At 56.3% G+C, this 19019-nt stretch overlaps 5 protein-coding genes across 5 annotated transcripts; 4 read left to right on the top strand and 1 right to left on the bottom strand.

The window, feature by feature from the left end:
* Positions 1-204: 204 nt before the first annotated feature.
* Positions 205-3374, top strand: IE81DRAFT_323916 (hypothetical protein). Its single transcript, XM_025514096.1, has 8 exons — positions 205-810; positions 882-1498; positions 1591-1696; positions 1771-1909; positions 1980-2238; positions 2302-2430; positions 2519-2628; positions 2701-3374. The coding sequence occupies exons 1-8, from the start codon at positions 403-405 to the stop codon at positions 3267-3269; spliced, it is 2337 nt and encodes a 778-aa protein (XP_025369250.1). The 5' UTR covers positions 205-402; the 3' UTR covers positions 3270-3374.
* Positions 3375-4329: 955 nt separating this feature from the next.
* On the top strand, positions 4330-6741 carry IE81DRAFT_290923 (hypothetical protein; the record flags this gene model as incomplete). Its single annotated transcript, XM_025511873.1, has 3 exons — positions 4330-4418; positions 4483-4746; positions 4818-6741. 3 exons carry the CDS (start codon positions 4330-4332, stop codon positions 6739-6741), a joined length of 2277 nt encoding a protein of 758 aa, XP_025369249.1.
* Positions 6739-8087, top strand: IE81DRAFT_147283 (putative branched-chain alpha-keto acid dehydrogenase e1-beta). The gene has a single exon (XM_025510404.1). The coding sequence runs from the start codon at positions 7078-7080 to the stop codon at positions 7969-7971; it is 894 nt and encodes a 297-aa protein (XP_025369248.1). The 5' UTR covers positions 6739-7077; the 3' UTR covers positions 7972-8087.
* Positions 8088-10563: 2476 nt separating this feature from the next.
* Positions 10564-14343, top strand: IE81DRAFT_147288 (K, P-type ATPase). The gene is made up of 2 exons (XM_025510405.1): positions 10564-10691; positions 10757-14343. Exon 2 carries the CDS (start codon positions 10800-10802, stop codon positions 14193-14195), a length of 3396 nt encoding a protein of 1131 aa, XP_025369247.1. The 5' UTR covers positions 10564-10691; positions 10757-10799; the 3' UTR covers positions 14196-14343.
* Positions 14344-14357: 14 nt separating this feature from the next.
* On the bottom strand, positions 14358-18139 carry IE81DRAFT_323911 (hypothetical protein). The gene is made up of 3 exons (XM_025514095.1): positions 17612-18139; positions 17386-17535; positions 14358-17314 (listed from the first exon to the last, which is right to left on the bottom strand). The coding sequence occupies exons 1-3, from the start codon at positions 17853-17855 to the stop codon at positions 14535-14537; spliced, it is 3174 nt and encodes a 1057-aa protein (XP_025369246.1). The 5' UTR covers positions 17856-18139; the 3' UTR covers positions 14358-14534.
* Between the last annotated feature and the right edge of the window lie 880 nt (positions 18140-19019).

The raw sequence follows: 19019 nt of genomic DNA, 5'->3' as shown, positions 1-19019 counted from the left end.
TCATTGACTCGAGCGCGATAGCGCGTCGCGCGTATGGGCTTGCATGTACGCCGCGGCGGCATTGATTTGGTGATGGGCCGCGGCACGATCCCCGCGCTCGTCATGCATGCATCACAGCACTCGCTATGCTGGGTATACATTCCTGATTTGATTCAACATTCAGATTCAGTGATTTAAAATATTTACCTCTACATCAGGCGGCGGCGAGACACAAAAACAAACCGGACGAGGGAGTCTGGAGTCTTGAGTGTTTGAATCGCCTCAAAACACGCGCTTGATGGTCATGCTTCGCGCACGTCGTCACCAAAACCCCATCCAGCAATACACCAGAACAAGGGCACGCACGAGCGCGGTTCAGCCCAATGATGATGCGCCGAGACGAGGGTGCGCCAGGAGATCGAGATGTCCAGACCACTCTCGCAGCCGCGTTCCGGCACACTTGCCTCACAATCGCAAGCCGGTCCTTCACAGCCTAGTCAAAGAGTCGCTCGTCCAGAGTGCGAGGTCTGCGGCGTCCGCAAGTTCAGAAAGGATGCCTCCACTGGTCTGATCAACTGCATCAATGGACACGTGCTGCAAGGTTTCAGGGAAGAGACGGCAGATGATGATGACTTCAACCCGGCGGGAATGCGCAAGCGGGGAACGGGAACGGGAAGAAAGAGACCAAAGAAGAGGAGGTACAGATTGCAGTCGGGAGTGTGGCATGGCGAAAGAGGCCAATTCGCTTTGTACCAATGCTTGCAGCTTCTGCTCCGCTGGCAGCTGGCAGCCTTGCATCACGAGTGGCCTGACCTGCCAGACGTAGTCGAGGTGAGTGTTGAGTTCGATGGATTTATCAACGATCGTTCATCAGACTTACAGTCTCATGCAATTTACTCTAGCCGATAGCGCGAGATCTTTGGGCACTCTACGTCTCCTGTCTGCCCAAGTTGCGTCCTGCGCCATTTTTGGAGCAGGAACGGCGAGCCAAAGAGCAAGAGAGCGGGCAGACGATCGAGGACCTCGCAGAGTTGTCTGCCAAGGAACGGCAAGACGACGAAGCTCGTCGGGCTTTCAGAAGGCGCATGAGAGAGGTCACAGACGGTTCTGACTTTGATAGCGATACCACCTCGTCTAGCAGCTCGTCGACTTCAGATGACCGCGAAAACGTCGAGAGACCATCTCCGTCACGTGCCAAGCGTGACCGCACACCGGGAACTGGCAAACACTCGACTCGCGGGCGGTGGAACGAGGGAGTACAGGCAGTATCGGCAGAATCGCCGAAGAGCAGCGCCGCTGAGAAAAGAAGAGGGGATCTCTATGGTCAAGTCGCAGACGATTCGCTCCCACAGCTGGCTCCATCCGCTCAGGACAGCCGGGCTAGGCTGCGCGCTCAAGAAGTGTCGGAAAGAGATCAGTCACTCAGAACGATGGTGAACCCCACTATGAGCACTCTAGCCATCGTCTACCTTGCTTTGATCACGGCACGCGTGCCGGTCCTGTGGGCCGACCTCATCGCGTGAGTTGTCGCACAGCCTGGACCTTCGAAGCCCAACAAGGGCTGAGTTGGCGGACCGTGTCCGGCTGACACGCTAAGCCACGTCTTTACAGCTTGGTCGAGCAACGCCGTCTGCCATATCTCGATGCCTTGCATACCCTTCCACCAGACATTGTGGCACCTCTTCCGGGCAGAGCCATCAAAGCTCTTGAGCCTCGCGTGAGTGATGCGAGGACATGCGCAAAGGTCATCATTCTCTTATCAAGGCCTACCGGTCCGATATCCATCGCAAGCACGTTCCCACCATCGAGGAATTATCGAAACGCGCTTGCAATATCGCAGAAGCCTTGAACATCGACTTTTGCGTCACGTTTCCTCAGCTGAATGCAGCGCCTGTACTTTGGCGCTGCGTAGATCACCTTCTGCTTCCACGTAAGTCCTGATTGTGCTTTCAGCCTTTACTGAACACTGATTAACAAAAGGACGAGTTGTTGCTCTTCAGCGACCTTCTACACTGCTGCAAAGAGCCTCGTCCATCTTGTCGGAATAGAGATGCTCGCGGTGGGCCGAGACGCTTCCGAGCTCGGAACATCTGAGCGAAATTCCGAGTTCCAAAGCACGGAGCGTATAGGCTTTGCGTTCCAGCGCAGCTGGCTGCCAATGTCGCCTGAGACTCTTCGCGCAACGTCTCCCTGCATGCTGCTTATGGCGGCCGTTGTGATCGTAATCAAGCTGCGCTACGGTCTTGATGGTTACACCAGGTGAATTGATCCTTGAAAGTCGCCTAGCCGTCATCAACATTACTGATTTTGAGAGCTGCTCAGAACGGAAACCGAAGATGGTCCCAAGAACTGCGAGACGGCCGCTCCTAATATTCTGCGCTGGCTTACATTGCTTGAAGAGTCGGATGTGCGCGCTCAGTCTCACATTTCTTCAGCTCACAACGTAGATCTGTAAGTCATTCTCGCAACGCTTGACACGCTGGGAAGCTTGAGGGTTGAATGCGCATCTTGCAATCCACAAACCTTCGCCGCCATTCAGAGACATTATCGATCTGGACGATGCAGGGGTCGACTCATTCCTAGACTTTGCCGAAGAGAGTCTCCTCTTGCCCAACCACCCAAACAATTTGTGGTGGCGGCAAGTCAAAGGTCAGCATGATGCGAGACTTCTCTTTCGAGGCCCTTTCGTTGCAGCTCACTCCTCCGAACTTCTCGGTCCAGATGTGGACGACATCTTCAGCTTTGCGCCGGTGCAAGGTCAAGATGCACAATCTCGAGATAGAGCTACGAGCGAGACTGAAGCACACGCGCCATCGCCAAGTCAAGTGCGTGAACAGGCGCTGACGCAAGCGCGCTCGAAGCTATGGTCTTCGGTTCCCGTGTCCGATTCTGCCTCGCGCCCTTCGGCGCGCGCAGCCAGGTCGAGCAAACCGCTGGAGTGCGGTTCCTCCTACTACCTCTTCCGAGGTATGACGCTTGGCGAGCTTCCGGAGAGCGCACAAAGGGTTCTGGTCGCAGCGTCCAGCATTGTAGCTTGCGACACGCTCAAGATGCTTGAAGTCGTGGCAGAGTTGGAGAGAGTACTCGTGGTGGCACTCTTGCAGCGCAGGAGGCTTTGGTCTAGGGTGAAGAGACGCAGACAGAAGAGGAGGGAGGAGAGAAGACGCGAGAGGGAAACAGAGGGCAGTGTGCAGAGTGAAAGAAGTGAGGAAGAGGACGAGGATGAGGACGAGGAACAAGAGAGCGAGGGGGAGGAGGAGGAGGAGGAGAGTGATGTAGAGATGTCGTAAACTTCACCACGACGGCCCAACGCCTTCCGCAAGATCCCTCTCACAACGCCTCTCCCCATGCATTGCCTACCGAGAAATTTGCCGATATTGAGGATGATGCTGATGCTCGATGACAAAGTCATTCGACACCAAGCATGGATCAGCTAAAGTCTGACCGCATGACTTCAGTCAGGGAGTGAATGGCAGCCTCGAGATGTGTAAAGTCCCGGGTGATAATGGCAGTCCAAAAGTGCAGCGTCGGAATTCACTTAGAGTCGAAAGTCGAGGCATTCACATACGCGTTTGACTGACCGTACGTGTGGCAGCCACTCAAGGGAGTACAGCTAGCCTGCGCTTGATCCCTTGCATGACAGCATGGGTCTGTGCTCCACGTTAACTTGAAGATGTATCAGCTAGAGCGCAGGCTTGCGCAAGTAAGAGAGAGAGAGATGCAATGATGCCTCCACAGCAGTCGTGAGTCCCACTCACTCGTACCCCGCACGGCACGCACTGTAGAGATGGGGAGCAATCAAGCAGCAGGATCAGCTAGGCTATACACCGCATGCCGCTTGCTGCCTCTGCTGATACTTGGCCAAGCAGGCCAGGAGCGCTCTAGTGCGCTGCGCTGCGCTCCACGCGGCCGCGGGTCCGTTCAACCCGCGTGCGCGCGCTTGCGATCCCGGCGCGCCGAAAGACCGAAAAGAGGCGGAAGAGCAGAGGAAAGCGGGGTCCATCAGGTTCGGTAAGCACGCGAAGAAGGAGCATGAGCGAGCGAAAGCCAGCAGACGCGACGATCGCGCTTGATGCTGCTGCTGTGTGCCGGGTTCTTGACTTGCTCACCCCGGCCAGACGCAGGCTGGCTTTGTATACCTCCATCACTGTGACTACGACATATACGCTGGTTCGTGTCGAGTAGAGGACGCCCATTCTTCTCGACTCCACTCACCAATTTTTGGGGATTATCATCAATTGACCAGTCTTGATCCCATAAACGGCGAGAAGTGCTGAGCAACTTCTGCCCCATCCCGCCCCACTCGACTGCTTCTCCTCGCACAACACACCCATTTCACGCTTTGTAACGATGCATGCTTCCCTTGTCGCTCGCCGAGCGGCTTCTGCAAAGACATGGACGCTCGCAAATGGAGCCAAGATCCCCCAGATCGGGTTTGGGTGAGTACGGCGTAAGCTTCGATCAGAAGACCTTTCGCTCACACGCGCTTCTTTTGACCTACAGCGTTTACAATCTCAACAAGGAGCAAGCCAATGCATCTGTGGCACATGCGCTCAAGACAGGCTACAGGCACCTTGACGCGGCGTGGGTGTACAAGAACGAGGATGCTGTTGGCGATGCCATCCGCAAGAGCGGTGTTCCCCGCGATGAGCTGTGGCTCACTTCAAAGCTGTGGAACTCCTTCCATGGCGACAATGTCGAGGTGGGCCTAGACACCTCGCTCAAGGACCTCGGCGTGGACTATCTGGATCTGTATCTGGTGCACTGGTGAGCCTTCGCGCGGCCGTTAGCGACGCTCGACCGATCGCTTACTGTTCATCGCGCCAACCTATGCGTAGGCCCGTCGCGTTTTCCAACCCCAACGCTTCTCAGATCAATTCTTTAAAAGGCCAAGCTGGTCATCCTGTAGAAGAGGCCAAGCTCTCGGAGAACATTGCAGCTACTTGGACCAAGCTCGAGGAGCAAGTGAAGAAAGGCAAGATCCGGAATATTGGCATCTCGAATTTCAACATCAGGCGCACTGAAGAAATGTTGGCCGCTGACCCAGAGATCAAGCCCGTCGTCAACCAAGTCGAAGTCAATTGGGGTGTTGCCAATGACGAGCTGCTGCATTACTCGGAAGCCAACCAGATCTTCCTGCAAGCGCACACTCCATTGGGCGGCAACTACAACGTGGAACGCTACTTGCAAAATGAGGTCGTGCAGGACATTGCTCAACGCAACAACATGACACCCGCGCAGGTATACATTTCCTGGTGCTTGGCGCGAGGCATCATCCCTATCGTCAAATCCTCTAACCCCCAGCGTATTGAAGAGAACTTTGCCGCACTCGACAAGAAGCTAGCTTGGGATGATGTCAAGCATCTGACTCGCGAAAGCCAGAGAAATGGTCTCGAGCGCTCTGTCGAACCGTCGGCCTACTGGGGCATAGGTGACGTTTTTGAAGATGGAGCCGATCAAGAACGCCTCATGTCACTCAAGGACACCACTTTCCAGGTGCCCACACCGCACGAGTCCAAGAGTCAAGGCGAACATTTCTTGGAGCCTCGCAACGACCCCAACGCACCTGAGATTGGACCTGGCGGCACTCAAGTGCGAAGCCTCCACTCGCTCGCATCCAGCTCGAGCACCTCCCGCACAGCCCATCCAACCGCAGTGCAGGTGGCCCTTGGCGGTGGAAAACGCGCATTCAGCGCTTCCGCTAGACCCCGAGCTCTCGCTATGGGAAGCGTTGCTGAAGCCGCACCTCCCTCGGCTGCCGAGACGCCAGAGGTGAACAACAGCTCTCTCTTGGCCAGTACCTCGAAAGCGGCTCTGCGCACTCCTGGAATCAAGTGGACTGATGGAGAGGATGGCGTCGCGCGTGAGACACGCAAGATCAACCTCTACACGGTGCGTCGAGCTTCCGCGATCGCTTCTTCGAACCTGGCCGTGGCACATGCTTCGTCTTCAGTTTCGCAACGTGCGTTCACGTCGTCTGCGAGGGGCGAGGCTTTCATTGCTCCCACTGCGGGCGCGGCTGGTCAACCCTTGTCGCCGATCGAGTGGTCCAAGAGGGAAAGCAGGGTGTATCCGGAGAGGAAGCGATTCCTGTTCGACCAGTACAAGTCTTTCCTCGATACGGCTCCCCTCGTCGTCTTGTTGGCGCACCGCAACATCGACGTGCCCACTTTCAATCAGATTAGAAAGGAGATCAAGGCAGCAGGCGTGCCTGCAGCGGTGCCGGGCCTCGAGGCCAGCGGAAGCTCCGAAGGCGCCAAGTTGACAGTGTCTCGAACTGCGCTTTTGCGTCCCCTGGTCCGAGCCCACTCTTCCAATGCTATCCAGGGTCTGGAAGAGCATCTCAAGGGACCTACAGCCATGCTGACGGTGCCTCGTTTGGACCCAAATCACCTTTCACGCGTGCTCAGAGTGCTTGAGAAGCACTCGGGTAGCAAGGTGATTGCGCAGGAGCGAGCTCGATTGGGAGGAAAATTGAAGCCTGGTGAAGCGGAGGCTATCCAACGAACGATCGAGAAAACACCTGTTCTCGTTCCTCTCATTGCGGTAGCCGAAGGCAAGACCCTGCTCGATATTCCTGCTCTTGGTGCCGTTGGCAAGTTGCCAGACCTCGCAACCCTCCGCGCTCAGATTGTCGGTCTCCTCTCTGCACCTGCTAGCAGACTTGCCCGAGTTCTGTCTCAGGCAAGCGGCGCCGATCTTGCCCTCACTCTCGAGGCTAGGAAACGCGACTTGCAGAAAGCAGACGAGGCTTCTCAATGAGTTCGACGTTCCTATCAGTGTTCCACTTTCCCCTGGTTCCGCTTCTGTATCCCTTGGCTCCCATCCAGATACTGTCTGCACGCACGCGCATCCTTTCACATGACGCAATCCATCCTCCATTTTTCTCGTGATGCAAGCCTGCTGCGTAGCGCTTGTTCCGATCAGACCCATCATTTGCACTTTGGACACAGCATGCTGATTTGCTGAGACTTTTCCATTTGCTCCTGATGGCACTCGTAGGCAATTAGGGATGCTCAATCGCACATCTTGGCGTCGGACCAGACGGCCTGCGTGTTTGGCGAAGATGTGGCATTCGGTGGAGTGTTTCGCAGCACGATGGGCTTGGAGGCCGAATACTCGAGGGAACGCGTCTTCAACACTCCTCTTTGCGAGCAAGGCTTGGTGGGATTCGGCATCGGTATGGCAGCGATGGGTCACACGGCCATCGCAGAGGTGCAATTCGCAGACTACATTCTCCCCGCATATGATCAGATTGTCAACGAGGCGGCCAAGTACAACTACAGGAGCGGAGGTCAGCACAGTGCTGGCAAGCTCACCATTCGAGCGCCTTGCATGGGAGTCGGTCATGGTGCGCTCTACCACTCTCAGAGCGTGGAACAGCTCTTCATGGGAGTACCTGGTCTCAAGGTGGTCATTCCACGCTCGCCCATCCAAGCCAAGGGTCTGCTGCTCTCTAGCATTCGCGATCCTGATCCAGTGATCTTCTTGGAACCCAAGATTCTGTACAGATCTTCGGTCGAACACTGTCCGGTGGACGACTTTACCCTTCCCCTCTCTTCCGCCGAGATCCTAACTCCGGGCAAGGATTTGACTCTAATCTCGTACGGCGCACCGCTTTACACCTGTGCGCAGGCCATCGAGATGCTGCGCAACCCTTCCAGCACCATCTCCGCCCACATTTCCCCGCACCTCCGAACCGCTTCGATCGAGCTGATTGATCTGCGAACCATCCTGCCATGGGATCGAGAGACGGTCGTCGAGTCGGTTCGAAAGACAGGAAGATGCGTCATCGTTCACGAAGCTCCCGTCACTGCTGGTGTTGGAGCCGAGATCTCGGCTCATGTGCAAAAAGAGGCTTTCTTGAACCTCGAAGCGCCCGTCGAGAGAGTGGGGGGTTGGGACACGCCTTTTCCTCATGTACACGAGAGCTTTTACAAGCCCGGACCCACGCGCATCCTCGACGCTCTTGTTCGAACCCTGACGTACTGATGCGGCACCATGTAAATGCCGTCGAATGCACGAACCTTTGGATCGGCTTGGCTCGCAGGATTGTGCTGGTCTAGTGTGTTCATATCCGTCGCAGCGTGGAGGGACGTTGTGTGGCAGGTACCATTCCCCGACGGTGCTTTCATGATCAAGTAGACAAAGTAAACCGGGCTGAGCAGGTCCAGCGGACCGGCGGTCGCTGCTCAACAAAGAAGTAGTCAGCAGCTTCTGCTATCAATCTCGCTGACCGCGGTGGATGGAATTTTGAGGCGCTTTGCTACTGTGATCAGCGAATCTGCCAGATCGAAGAGGTGCAGCGTGGAAGCATCGCTTAGCCACGCCTCGAATCGCGCAAGAGCTTGATGAGGCTGCTGATTCACGAAACGTGTGCATCCGAACCACAATGATCTTGAATGTGAACGCAAAGGTGTGGGCAAGGCGGCGAAGCAGAGAGATCCAAGGTCTGGACCACGTCAAAATCTCATCGTTTATGACTCCGCTTGCCGACGCGGCAGTGTGAGCACGGCTACGGCTAGAGCAAACAAGATGCGCATTCACACTCAGATTCAACCATGGCCTCATCAGGTGCGCACAGCGGTTCAGAGAAGCTCCACAAAGCAGGAGGGGCTGTGCTTCTGATGGAACGCGACATCGCACCCTCAAGCGAACGATGTGCCGTGCTTGCTTGCTCGATCCTTGTCCAAATGCGTACAGTGCAGAGCGTCGGTGCTGCGGATGCGCATGTCTGAAGTTGTCGAAAGTGGATGGATCAATCAGAATGTGGATTGAATGTGAATCACCGCCGCGACGAAAGCCGCAAGGCTTCACGCGTGCGTGCGCGGTGGCGCATCCCTCGCGCTTCAACTATATGACTATGAAATCAATCGTGACTGGTCACACGCGCCGGCCGGGCCCTCCTCTTGTCTCTAGCTGTGCTGTTGGATGCGCGCATGCACACCCTCAACCCTCACCCTAGACCCCCATCCTGCTGCCGCATACACGCGGCGCTTTCCTCAACGAGGTTCGCATCTCGCCCCGTTCCAGACCAAAGTCATCCCCCCCGAACGCCGAAGACACGTTCCTAATGCAAAGCTTATCTGGACCGTCCCTGCGGCGCTCGGTAAGCTCGCCTAGCTGAGGCCTTGCGCGTGCGCAAGGGGCTTCTCCGCTTTCCTTCTTGTCGGCACCGCAGCCAGCGTCCGTTCGAGAGAGCCCGTGAAATGACTGGCCCGGACCTTCGAATCTTATTTTGGGCAGAAGCAGCAGCAGCATCAGCCGATTGAGCACTCTCATTGACTCAGCAGACGCAGTCGAGGAACACGTCCATTCACGACTGGCGCCAGAGGCAATTGACCAAACACGCGCTGGTGAGATGGCACAATTAAATCGGACCGCCTGCCGCCCGTATGACTCGGCTAGCTGCCGTAAATAGCAAATTGTGGATGCCGCTTTCGATACCTCGACAGCAGCACGGATGGTGACACAGTCCTCAATGTTCTGTCGACTTGACCTTGTGTCGGTCTAATCGCATCGCCACCTCGTTGCTGAAAGCGCAGTCGCAGTCATGAGTACCTTGGCGAAGGTGGACCAAGGGCGGATGCCGATCCAGGAAGATCTCCGACCTGCGTGAGGGAGGAGGGATCGATCGGCCTCGAAGGCAAGGCATCGAAGGGGGAGAATCGAGGCTACTTGTGCTCCGACGCATGTTCTTCTCGCTGCGATCAGCATGACGAGTCTCACTAAGACTCTACTACACAGGCGTCTCATCTCGACCGGCATCCTGCCCGATGAAGAATTGCGCTCATCGCGATGCTCGACTTGTGCTGCCGAATGGTCGAAATCGTGAATAATCAATCCCGCCATGCTCGCTACGCCACACGGCGGCGTTCCCCTTTGCCCAAGTTGATGCTCATCAGCAAGCGGCGCGTGCTTGCTGCATGAGCTCGCGTAGCCCGTTGCCCACGTCCGCGCCCCGGCCGTGCTGTGGGCTCAATCAGGCGCGCAGAGGTCGAGATTCGCGTTGCCAACACCTGACAATCGCAAATACGGAGCGACTCACGACTGCGTGTTCGACGATGCGTAAAGTGGGTCTAGGGTATGCGGGAAATGAATGCAGAACAGCATGACACATACACGAGACGCTCAGTGAAAGCTCAGGAGATGCCGAGAGACCACAAGCATGGACAGCATTCGTTTGCTCCGCACCTTCAGGCCCAGGCACCAGGGGCTATGATCTCCGTGCATGCGTATAGTTGCAACAAGTGACTTGCTTGCCTTCTCCGTCCGGTGTCGATACAGCAGCAAACACGACAGCTTTGTGTCGAAGATGCGAGACAGCAAAGGTCTTTTCAGGGGGAGGTCTCGTGCATTCACGATGGTCCGATAAGCGTTCATGTTGATTGGCCCTTCGGTCAAGAGACGCATAATGAGAGCCGTGATTGACGGTCGTCGATTTTTAATTGGCACTCAATGACCGTATCGGCTGCCCGCTGTCGCTCTCTGAAGCTACACCCCGCTTAGGTTTCTCATTGTGCTCAAAAAGGGCGCGCACACTCGCACGTGGACCCTCAATTTCTTCCCAAATCTCGCATTCCTGACAGCCCCACGCAATCCTTTGAGCCCCATCCACCTCTCTACGGATACTCCTGCGACAAGTGCGACAGCCTCGATCGGGCTCTTCGAGGTCCGCCTGAACAAGTGCGTCTCGCCAATAGACCAAATTCGTGAGTTACCTCCATGTGAGATGCGTTCCCATCATTTGCAGCGTAGCTGACTCTCTGGCCTGCAGCATCACCCACGTCTTTTTCCTCGCTTTGTTTTGTTCGCCAAAAATGACGGACAGATCAGATTCCATTAGTTCGTCCAAGAACGCCTCGGACGCGCGCGATGGCACAACTCACGGCCACGATGCGGAGAAAGACATCGAGATGCAGGGGCAGGACGTAATCGAGCCGGAGTCAACGGTCAAATCTCCCACAAATATCAACTTCGGGCGAATCGGTGACGATGCTGCTGCCAGGAGGATCAAGAGGGAGAAGACACTCGAGCGACAACATTCGATTGGTTCCCTGGGTCGACCGGCACCCAGAGGTGATCCAAATGCGAGGTTGGCCATGAACTACAGGACCATGAGCCTGGTGATGTCCACTGGTGGACTCGCCGACGCACCACAAAGACATCGAAAGGGAGAACGCAAGACGCTCAAGGACTTTAGCAATCTCGAATGGCACAAGTTGCCAGTAGAGGACGTCCTTCATCGACTTGGCGTCTCACCGGCCGGTGGCCTTGATGCGGATCAAGCCAAGAGACGCATCTCACAATATGGTCCCAACAGGATGAGCAAGCCCCAAAGCCAACTTCTTCGTAAACTCTTTGGCTATGTATTTGGCGGATTTGGTTCTCTCCTAATTGGCGGTGCGATCATATGCTTCCTCGCCTGGAAGCCCCTGGGGAACCCGAATCCTCAAGCGTCCAACTTGGCTCTCGCTGTTGTCCTTCTCATTGTGGTTGTCCTTACCACAATCTTCAACGCGTGGCAAGATTGGTCCACCTCACGCGTCATGGCCTCCATCGGCAACATGCTACCACAGGACGTGCTGGTGCTGCGGGATGGCAGCAAGCGCACCATTCCTGCTTCGGAGCTCACTCGAGGCGACATCGTCATCCTCTCCATGGGTCAAAAAATTGCAGCCGACATGCGCATCATCGAAGTTGGTAGCGAGCTTTCCTTCGACAGGAGCTCACTCACCGGAGAGTCGGATGCCATTGTAGCCACCGTCGAGTCTACCGATGACAATTACTTGGAGAGTCGCAACGTCTGCATGGCTGGAACATCCTGCGTCGGTGGCAGCGGTCTCGCAATTGTCACCGCTATCGGTGACTCCACCGTGCTTGGTCGCTTGACCAAACTCTCCTCGGCGCCTAAGACGGAGCGTACAACGTTGGAAAACGAGATTTTCTATTTCATCATCACTATCACTGTGCTGGCATTTACCCTTGCGATCATCTGCATCATCATTTGGGCGGCTTTCCTCCGACCGAAGCATCCGAACTTCATGTCTGTCTCTCAGCTCCTCGTCAACGTCGTCAGCATCCTCATTTCTTTCATCCCCGAAGGCCTGCCCATTTGCGTCACTCTCAGTCTCACCGCCATTGCAGCAAAACTTCGCAAAAGTCGTGTGCTGGCCAAGTCCCTTGGCGTGTGCGAGACTCTTGGCTCTGTTAACGTCCTCTGCTCCGACAAGACGGGAACCCTGACTCAGAACAAGATGTTTGTCCAGAGCTGCGGAGTGCATGGCTTTGACTCGAACCCTCAGGACGCGGCCAAGCAAATCACAATCGACGGACCCATCGGAGACTGTCTTCGACAATTGGCGCACGTCGGCGCCATCTGCACTGCTGCGTCTTTTGACGAATCGACGCCTGCCAACGTCCCGCTCTCGCAACGCAGGATTCACGGCGACGCGACAGACCAGGCCTGCTTCAGGTACTCAGAAGAGACTTTCGGAGTCGATCGGGCAAATTCCGGCTGGCAGGTCCTCTCGCGACTCGCCTTCAACTCGAAGAACAAGTTTGCTCTGCATGTCGCCGGAGCGATGGAGGGCGAAAAGGGAGCAGACCGCAAGAGACTCGAGGAGACACTCGGCATGGAAGCAGCCAAATTCGATGCTTGCGACAACGCCATTCTCTTCGCCAAAGGCGCTCCGGATATCTTGTTCAAGCGATGTTCGTCAGTTCTGGATGCCTCTGGCCAAATCGTCCCACTTACTCCCGAGCGTCAAGCGCACCTCACCACGCTTCAGCTCTCGTGGGCCAACCGCGGACAGCGCGTTCTGCTCTTCGCCCGCCGCGTCATCAATCGTCCTCTGAGCGAGCTCGCCGAGCCCCAACTCATCGAACTGAGCCAGAGCCTCACCGTAATTGGCCTTGTTGGAATCGTCGACCCACCTCGTCCCGAAATCCCCAACGTCGTCAAAGTGTGCCGTGGGGCTGGGGTCCGCTTCGCTATGGTTACCGGTGACTTTGAAGGTACGGCCGTTGCCATCGCCCGTCAAATTGGCCTCGTGACTGCCTCGAAGGTCCACAAGTTCGAAGAGTTGGCGGCATTGACGCTACCGGAGTACGACTTCCTTGCAGACAATGACATCAGAGAGCAACGAGCGCTGGCGTTGACTGGTGGCGATCTCATGCGTTTGCAGCCCGAGGACTGGAACAATGTCTGCGCATTCGACGAGCTCGTCTTTGCGCGCACTACACCCGATCAGAAGCTGCGCATCGTCGAGGAATTCAGAAAAAGGGGAGCTGTGGTCGGTATGAGCGGAGATGGTGTCAACGATGCTCCAGCTTTGAAGAGCGCCGACGTCGGGATCGCCATGGGCAATGGTAGTGCCGTCGCAATGGAGGCCGCCGATCTTGTCCTGCTGGACGACTTTAGCTCCATCCTGGATGCCTTGCTCTACGGACGTCTCTGCTTCGACAACCTCAGGAAGAGCGTCGCTTACCTGCTTCCAGCGGGCTCTTTCTCCGAGCTCATCCCTGTGCTTCTCGCGTTCTTTGTCGGTCTGCCGCAGGCGCTCAACAACCTGCAAATGATCTTCATCTGCTGCTTTACCGATTTGGCACCCTCGCTCTCCCTCGTTCACGAAAAGCCGGAAGCGAACCTCTTGGCGCGCAAACCTCGCAGCGTCAAGCACGACCGCCTGATAGACGTCAAGACCCTTGCGCATGTATACTTTGCCGTCGGTGTACCTTACGCATTGATCGCTTCGTCGCTTGCCTTCGCCTATTTGCAGGAGAATGGCGTGCCATTCTCGGACATCGTTGCCAAGTATGGAGCTGGTACGGTTCAAACGGAGGATCCTGCAAGATTCCAAGAAGTGCTCAACCAGGCCAACACCATCTACTTCTGGGCACTCATCAGCATGCAGTGGTTCAACCTGTTTGCCATGCGCACCCGAAAACTCTCCATCTTTCAACAAGCGCCCATTGGCAACAAAGCGACTCAGAACCTCTTCTTGTTCCCAGCGCTCGTCATCTCCCTCGTGATGGGCATCATCGTCTCTTATCCGCAAACCTTTCAGAACATCTTTCTTACTCGTCCCATCGTCGGCAAGTACATTGGCATCTCGATGGCCTGCGGCCTGGCCTTGCTCATCATCGACGAGGTGCGCAAGCTTTTGATCCGCACCTTTCCCAACTCGCTCTTCCCAGCCAAGGCGGCTTGGTAGGCGCTTCCGCATGGTCCAAGCTTTTCACGAACTAATGATGATTTTGTAAATACACGTACCATGACGAGTTTCATCGGCTCACGCTGTAATGAGTATCACCAATAGAGACATTCATGTGAAGCGCCTCTTCGTCCCAAAGACTCGTCCTGCACACTCGCGTGACGGGTGAATAGGATGATGCATTGAAGACACGGACATGTCCAAAGACGATGCGACCAATTGAACGAGTATAACGAGTGTTGGTATGTTACATTGTCAGTCTTGAAGGGCTCGGATCGTACGACAGAGGTACGCCAGGTTCGGGCCTTAGAAGCGAGCTGTACAGCGAGAATGACGACGCTATCCTTCGTCATCCTCGTCGACAGCTCCAGTCTCTACCCACTCCCACTCCAATCCGATTGCCCTGACATCGCCCCCGGGCGCCATAGCGCCAGATTTCCTAAAGTCGAGCTCCGCGGCGGCCAATCTGAGCTGAGTACGAGTTCCCTTGATGGGACGCGCCAAAGGTTCTTCGAAAGAAGGAATCAGCCAGGCCCAGCAAGGCGCTGTAATGTCGGGCAATTTGGCGTGCGTGGTGCCTGTCTTGCCAAGAAGCACCTTGATGCCCAACTCTGCATCCGCATCGACGACCAGGTCAGCGCAGGCCTCGTCTTGCAGCACTTCACTCGACTTTGCGTTCGACCCGCTTCGCATCCGCTTGCTCAAGTTGAACTGCGACGACACGCCACGCAATCGCGTAGGCGAGGTGCGGCGAGGAGAAGCGGGCATGTCTGGTGCGGCCGGCATGCCAAAGTACGATCCGGGCCCAGGCTTCGCAGCATCGGTCGCAGAGAGGAGACCCGCGTCTGAGCCACGTCTTTGACTAGTAGCCGATGCTAGCGGAGTGCTTGCACTGGAGCCGCGGAGCAGGTTGATGGAGCTTCGACTGAGCATTTCCGTGGCGGAATAGAGTGCACTTGTTGGACTGGCTTGTGTGCGATCTACGGATTGCACAGCAGGATCAAAGTCGTACCGAACGCGACCTGCAGCAACCCTCTCGCGCAGACTTTGGCTCAGCATGGCGCATGTTTGAATCTGCCGTGTGGGTCGGCGCATCCTCGATGGAGGTTCTGAAGCCTCCTTTGCAGCCGCACTCAGGTGCTGTGCTCCCTCATCGTTCCACAAAAAGTCTCGGGCTCGAGTAGCTTCAGCGACAACGTTGATGCCCCACTCCCCTACTCCTGCAATGTTGCCGTGCTGCGCCAGTGCAGAGCGAGCCTTGTTGCGAGCCTCGACCTTCCGCCACCGATCTTCTTGACGCTGCTTCTTGGCAGCTTTGGCCTCGGCAGAGAGTGGTGCTTCGCTCTCGTCTTCGCTCTCCTCCCATCCCAGCTCAGGTGCGCATGCACCTGGATCGCAGTGTCCCAAAGCTTTGTTTCGGCGCCTTGCCTTGCGCTCCCAATCCGTGAGCCGGTCGACGAGTTGGGGATCATATCGCATGATTTGCAAGCTCAGATTGTCGGCGTTGATAAGTGGCTTGGACGCTTTCGGATCCGATGGCGTGGCTCGTTCAATCCAGATTCGCGTGATGCGTACCAACCGCTTCGTAGGACGCATGCTGTAGCTGTAGATCGATGAACGAGGATCTGAATTTGCTAGCATCCTCGACCAGTACCCAAGAAAGCGACGCTGACTCGGAATCGATATGGCGAGGCGTGGCGCTTCATCGCTCGCTTCGGCATCATCATCGTCGCTGTCAATCGACGCCAAATTGCCTACAGTCGCGCTCGATGTCAACCCACTTTGAAGCTGCGCAAGATCCAGGTCGGATCTAGCAAAGGTGGATGATGTGCGAGGCGGAATGACAATGTGTGGTCGGTCGGCGGCAGCGGAGCGTCTAGTACTGCTCTCGCTGTCACGTTGCGGTCGAGCCGTGTCGGTAGACAGATTGCTGTCAGAAACGCTCCCCTGAAGGGCGGCGAAGCGAGACTCTGTAGCCGGACTGGGTGTAGCAAGGAGCTCCATCGCGCTGGTCGGTTGTGGTGTCGCTTCTGCAAGCGTGATTGGCGGCACTATAAGTGACGACGAGGTGATAGAGGGTTTGCTGCCCTTTGCTGAGCGGGGCGGAGTTGGAGGCAGGGACATGTGAAGAGCGCCTTGTCCGTCGCTAGGACTGCAGAGGCTATCGGCACTCGTCAGGGCAAAGGGATTCGTGAACTGGGTACTCCCAGCTAAATGATCCGTAGATCGGCCGCTCGGAGATACGCCAAGGGCACGTAGATCTTTTCTCGAGCGCACGGCTTTGATAGGCGTGTTGGACGATGCGGTCTCGGTGCCGTGCAACGACGGAGCAGCCTGCTCCGATGCACAAGCACCTGGCAAGGCAGAAGGGGAGAACAGCGGTGACGCAGCAGCGGACGCTCTCCTTGTACTGCTCTCTGATGACAGGTCAGGGAGCTCACCATCAGGCAACGACGGCGAGTCTTTGGAGGCAGTCGAGCGCTTGAAGTTGAAGCTTGCTCGGCGCAGCAACCCGCCGACTCGCGAAGTGGAGCGCGAACGGGTGCCTGATAAAGCAGGCCTGTCGAGCTTTTCCAGCGAGGGCGGATCTTCAGGTGGTACGAGCGACTGCTCATGCATTGGAGGGGCCAGACTAGATATGCTCTCAAAAGGTCGCCCTTTCGCCTCTTGTTTACCTTTGGGTGATGCAGCGGGGGATTTGGGCTTCAATCGCTTAGCAGTGTGTAGTTCCAAGACTGTGCGCAAACGTTGCGCCGTATCCTCTATTGGCGATACGATGGGCGAGGCTACCTCTGAAGCGGAGCTGGACGATGTCTGCTGCTCTTTGCTGCCTCGCACCGAGCCAGAGAAGGGCACGGTAAGGTGTGTACTGCTGCTGCCGTGACTGCTGTCTTGTCCGCTATTCTCTCGCGAGAGTTCCTCATTGTCGCTGCGCGATGCGGTGGAAGAAGGTGGGAGGTCTCGAATGCAAGACTTGCTACCGCCATCGACTGATATGCCCTGGGGCACGGCAGCTGTCTGGGACGTGCCGACGCCCTTCTCGCTCGCTGCTAGAGTCGGCAAGATCGGCAGAGATAGCAGGTATGCCACACTCATCGTTCCGGTTCTTCCCTTGCCAGCTGCAAGCGGCGGCGATTGCTTGCGTCAGCGCGCTTCCGTCGTGACAGACACTCGTTCGAGGGTCGCTCACCTTTGCAATGTATCACCGCAACATTGCGCTCGTCCTCTCCCAGCCACGCTGTCACATCGGCAACGAACAGAGGTATCATGCCGAGTGGGGGAGGATGATGATCGGGAAAGGGGAATCTAGAGACCTGCTCATAGAATTCCCACGATTCGTCTGACGGGACGGTGTGGGTCTCAGCAAGCGGATCGATGCCGTAATCCGCCTTGCGAGCCGCTCACTCGCCACTCACAGCTATTTTCGTACCGCGGCACGAGGTTGTACACACGGTAGCGAGGTCCATGACGCTTCTCCAAAAAGCGTCGCACATCATTCCTAGGGTTTCTGTACAGCGCTTCCAAGCCTGATCCAGGCCAAGCCATCAGGATCAATCTGTCGGTAAGATAGACGAGGTCCAAGTCGACGCCCAGCTCGTCATCGACATGACGAGCCTTTGCGCCGGAGACCAAGTGCCTGATCGTGTTGATTGACGGCATCGCGTTGATTCGCGGCCGTGCGCTTTGTTGGAGCGGGAGGGGCTGTCTAGGATGGTGGAGAGAAGACCCGCTATCCGATGCTCGCGGCCTGGAGGGGCGGAGACCTATCGAGGAATGTGCGAGTGAGTTATCGCAGTGGTTAGATGGGCAGTATCCATGGTGCGAGATCGCTCATGCCCGACATAGAGAGGGGTCGAGGAAAGTGTCGAGGAGGCGAGGCGCTCACATTGGTGCGTTTAACGGGCTTAAGATCCTCCAGTCACTGCACTTCCTTGGATCATCGACCTGCACGGTTGCAACGAGGGCGGCGCCATGCAGGCAACTCGCTATGAGATTGATTCACCATTCACGACTCTGCTCCTCAGCCCGCACTCGATCACCGCCACCTTCCGCGCACTGTAGCCCCACGATAAGCCGGGGTTGCCGCAAAAGTAATCAATCATCCGCCATGCAACAGCCAGTCTGTGCTTGGCAAACAGCACACATCCAGCAGCTACGGTGCGGTGCGTACAAGTAGCCCCCCCCGTGTTGGCCTTTTGCTGCTGCTGCTGCTGCTGTTGCTGTTGCTGCTGCTGCTGTCTTTGCATGGAAGATCGATCGAGGCGCTATATGCGTGCACCGAGTATGAAGCGAGGCACAAATTGTCGCTTGGCTGCTGCACTGCACTACTGGACTGAAGACTGCATGGACTTGGACTCGCTAATGTGCTCACCGGAGCACCGCGAGGCACCATTGGCAAGGCGCCACTCTTGCGCTTGCATGGGCTTCCGTGCAACGCGATGTATGCACGCCAAGAAATCTTCGTTGACAGCGGAATGGCGCTACGGGCGCTTCTTGGCTGCTCGGTTCCATGCTGGCCGACGGGCGCGGGCGGGCGGGCGGGCGGGCGGCCATGCAGCCTAGAGGCGGTTTGATGGCTCGCGCCGAGCTGCTTAATTGTCCCTGATGTTGATGCATTCGTGATTCGTGATTATTGAATACATCATCTCGGACGCATTGATATGCTCAAAACTTGCGGCCTCCCATCTCTCGTCGCTCACGATTTACATTTTTGATTCAAAATTCTTGATTCGGTCACTCAAGATTCTCAATCTCAATTCTGATTGAAGAAGAGTCGACCATCGACGGTGCGTTCACTAGCCTGCACGATCCTGTTTACAGAAA

The sequence above is a fragment of the Ceraceosorus guamensis genome, assembly GCF_003144195.1.
Source record: "Ceraceosorus guamensis strain MCA 4658 unplaced genomic scaffold IE81scaffold_34, whole genome shotgun sequence".
Taxonomy (NCBI): Eukaryota; Fungi; Basidiomycota; class Exobasidiomycetes; order Ceraceosorales; family Ceraceosoraceae; genus Ceraceosorus; species Ceraceosorus guamensis.
This window is presented reverse-complemented; position numbering and strand designations above follow the sequence as displayed.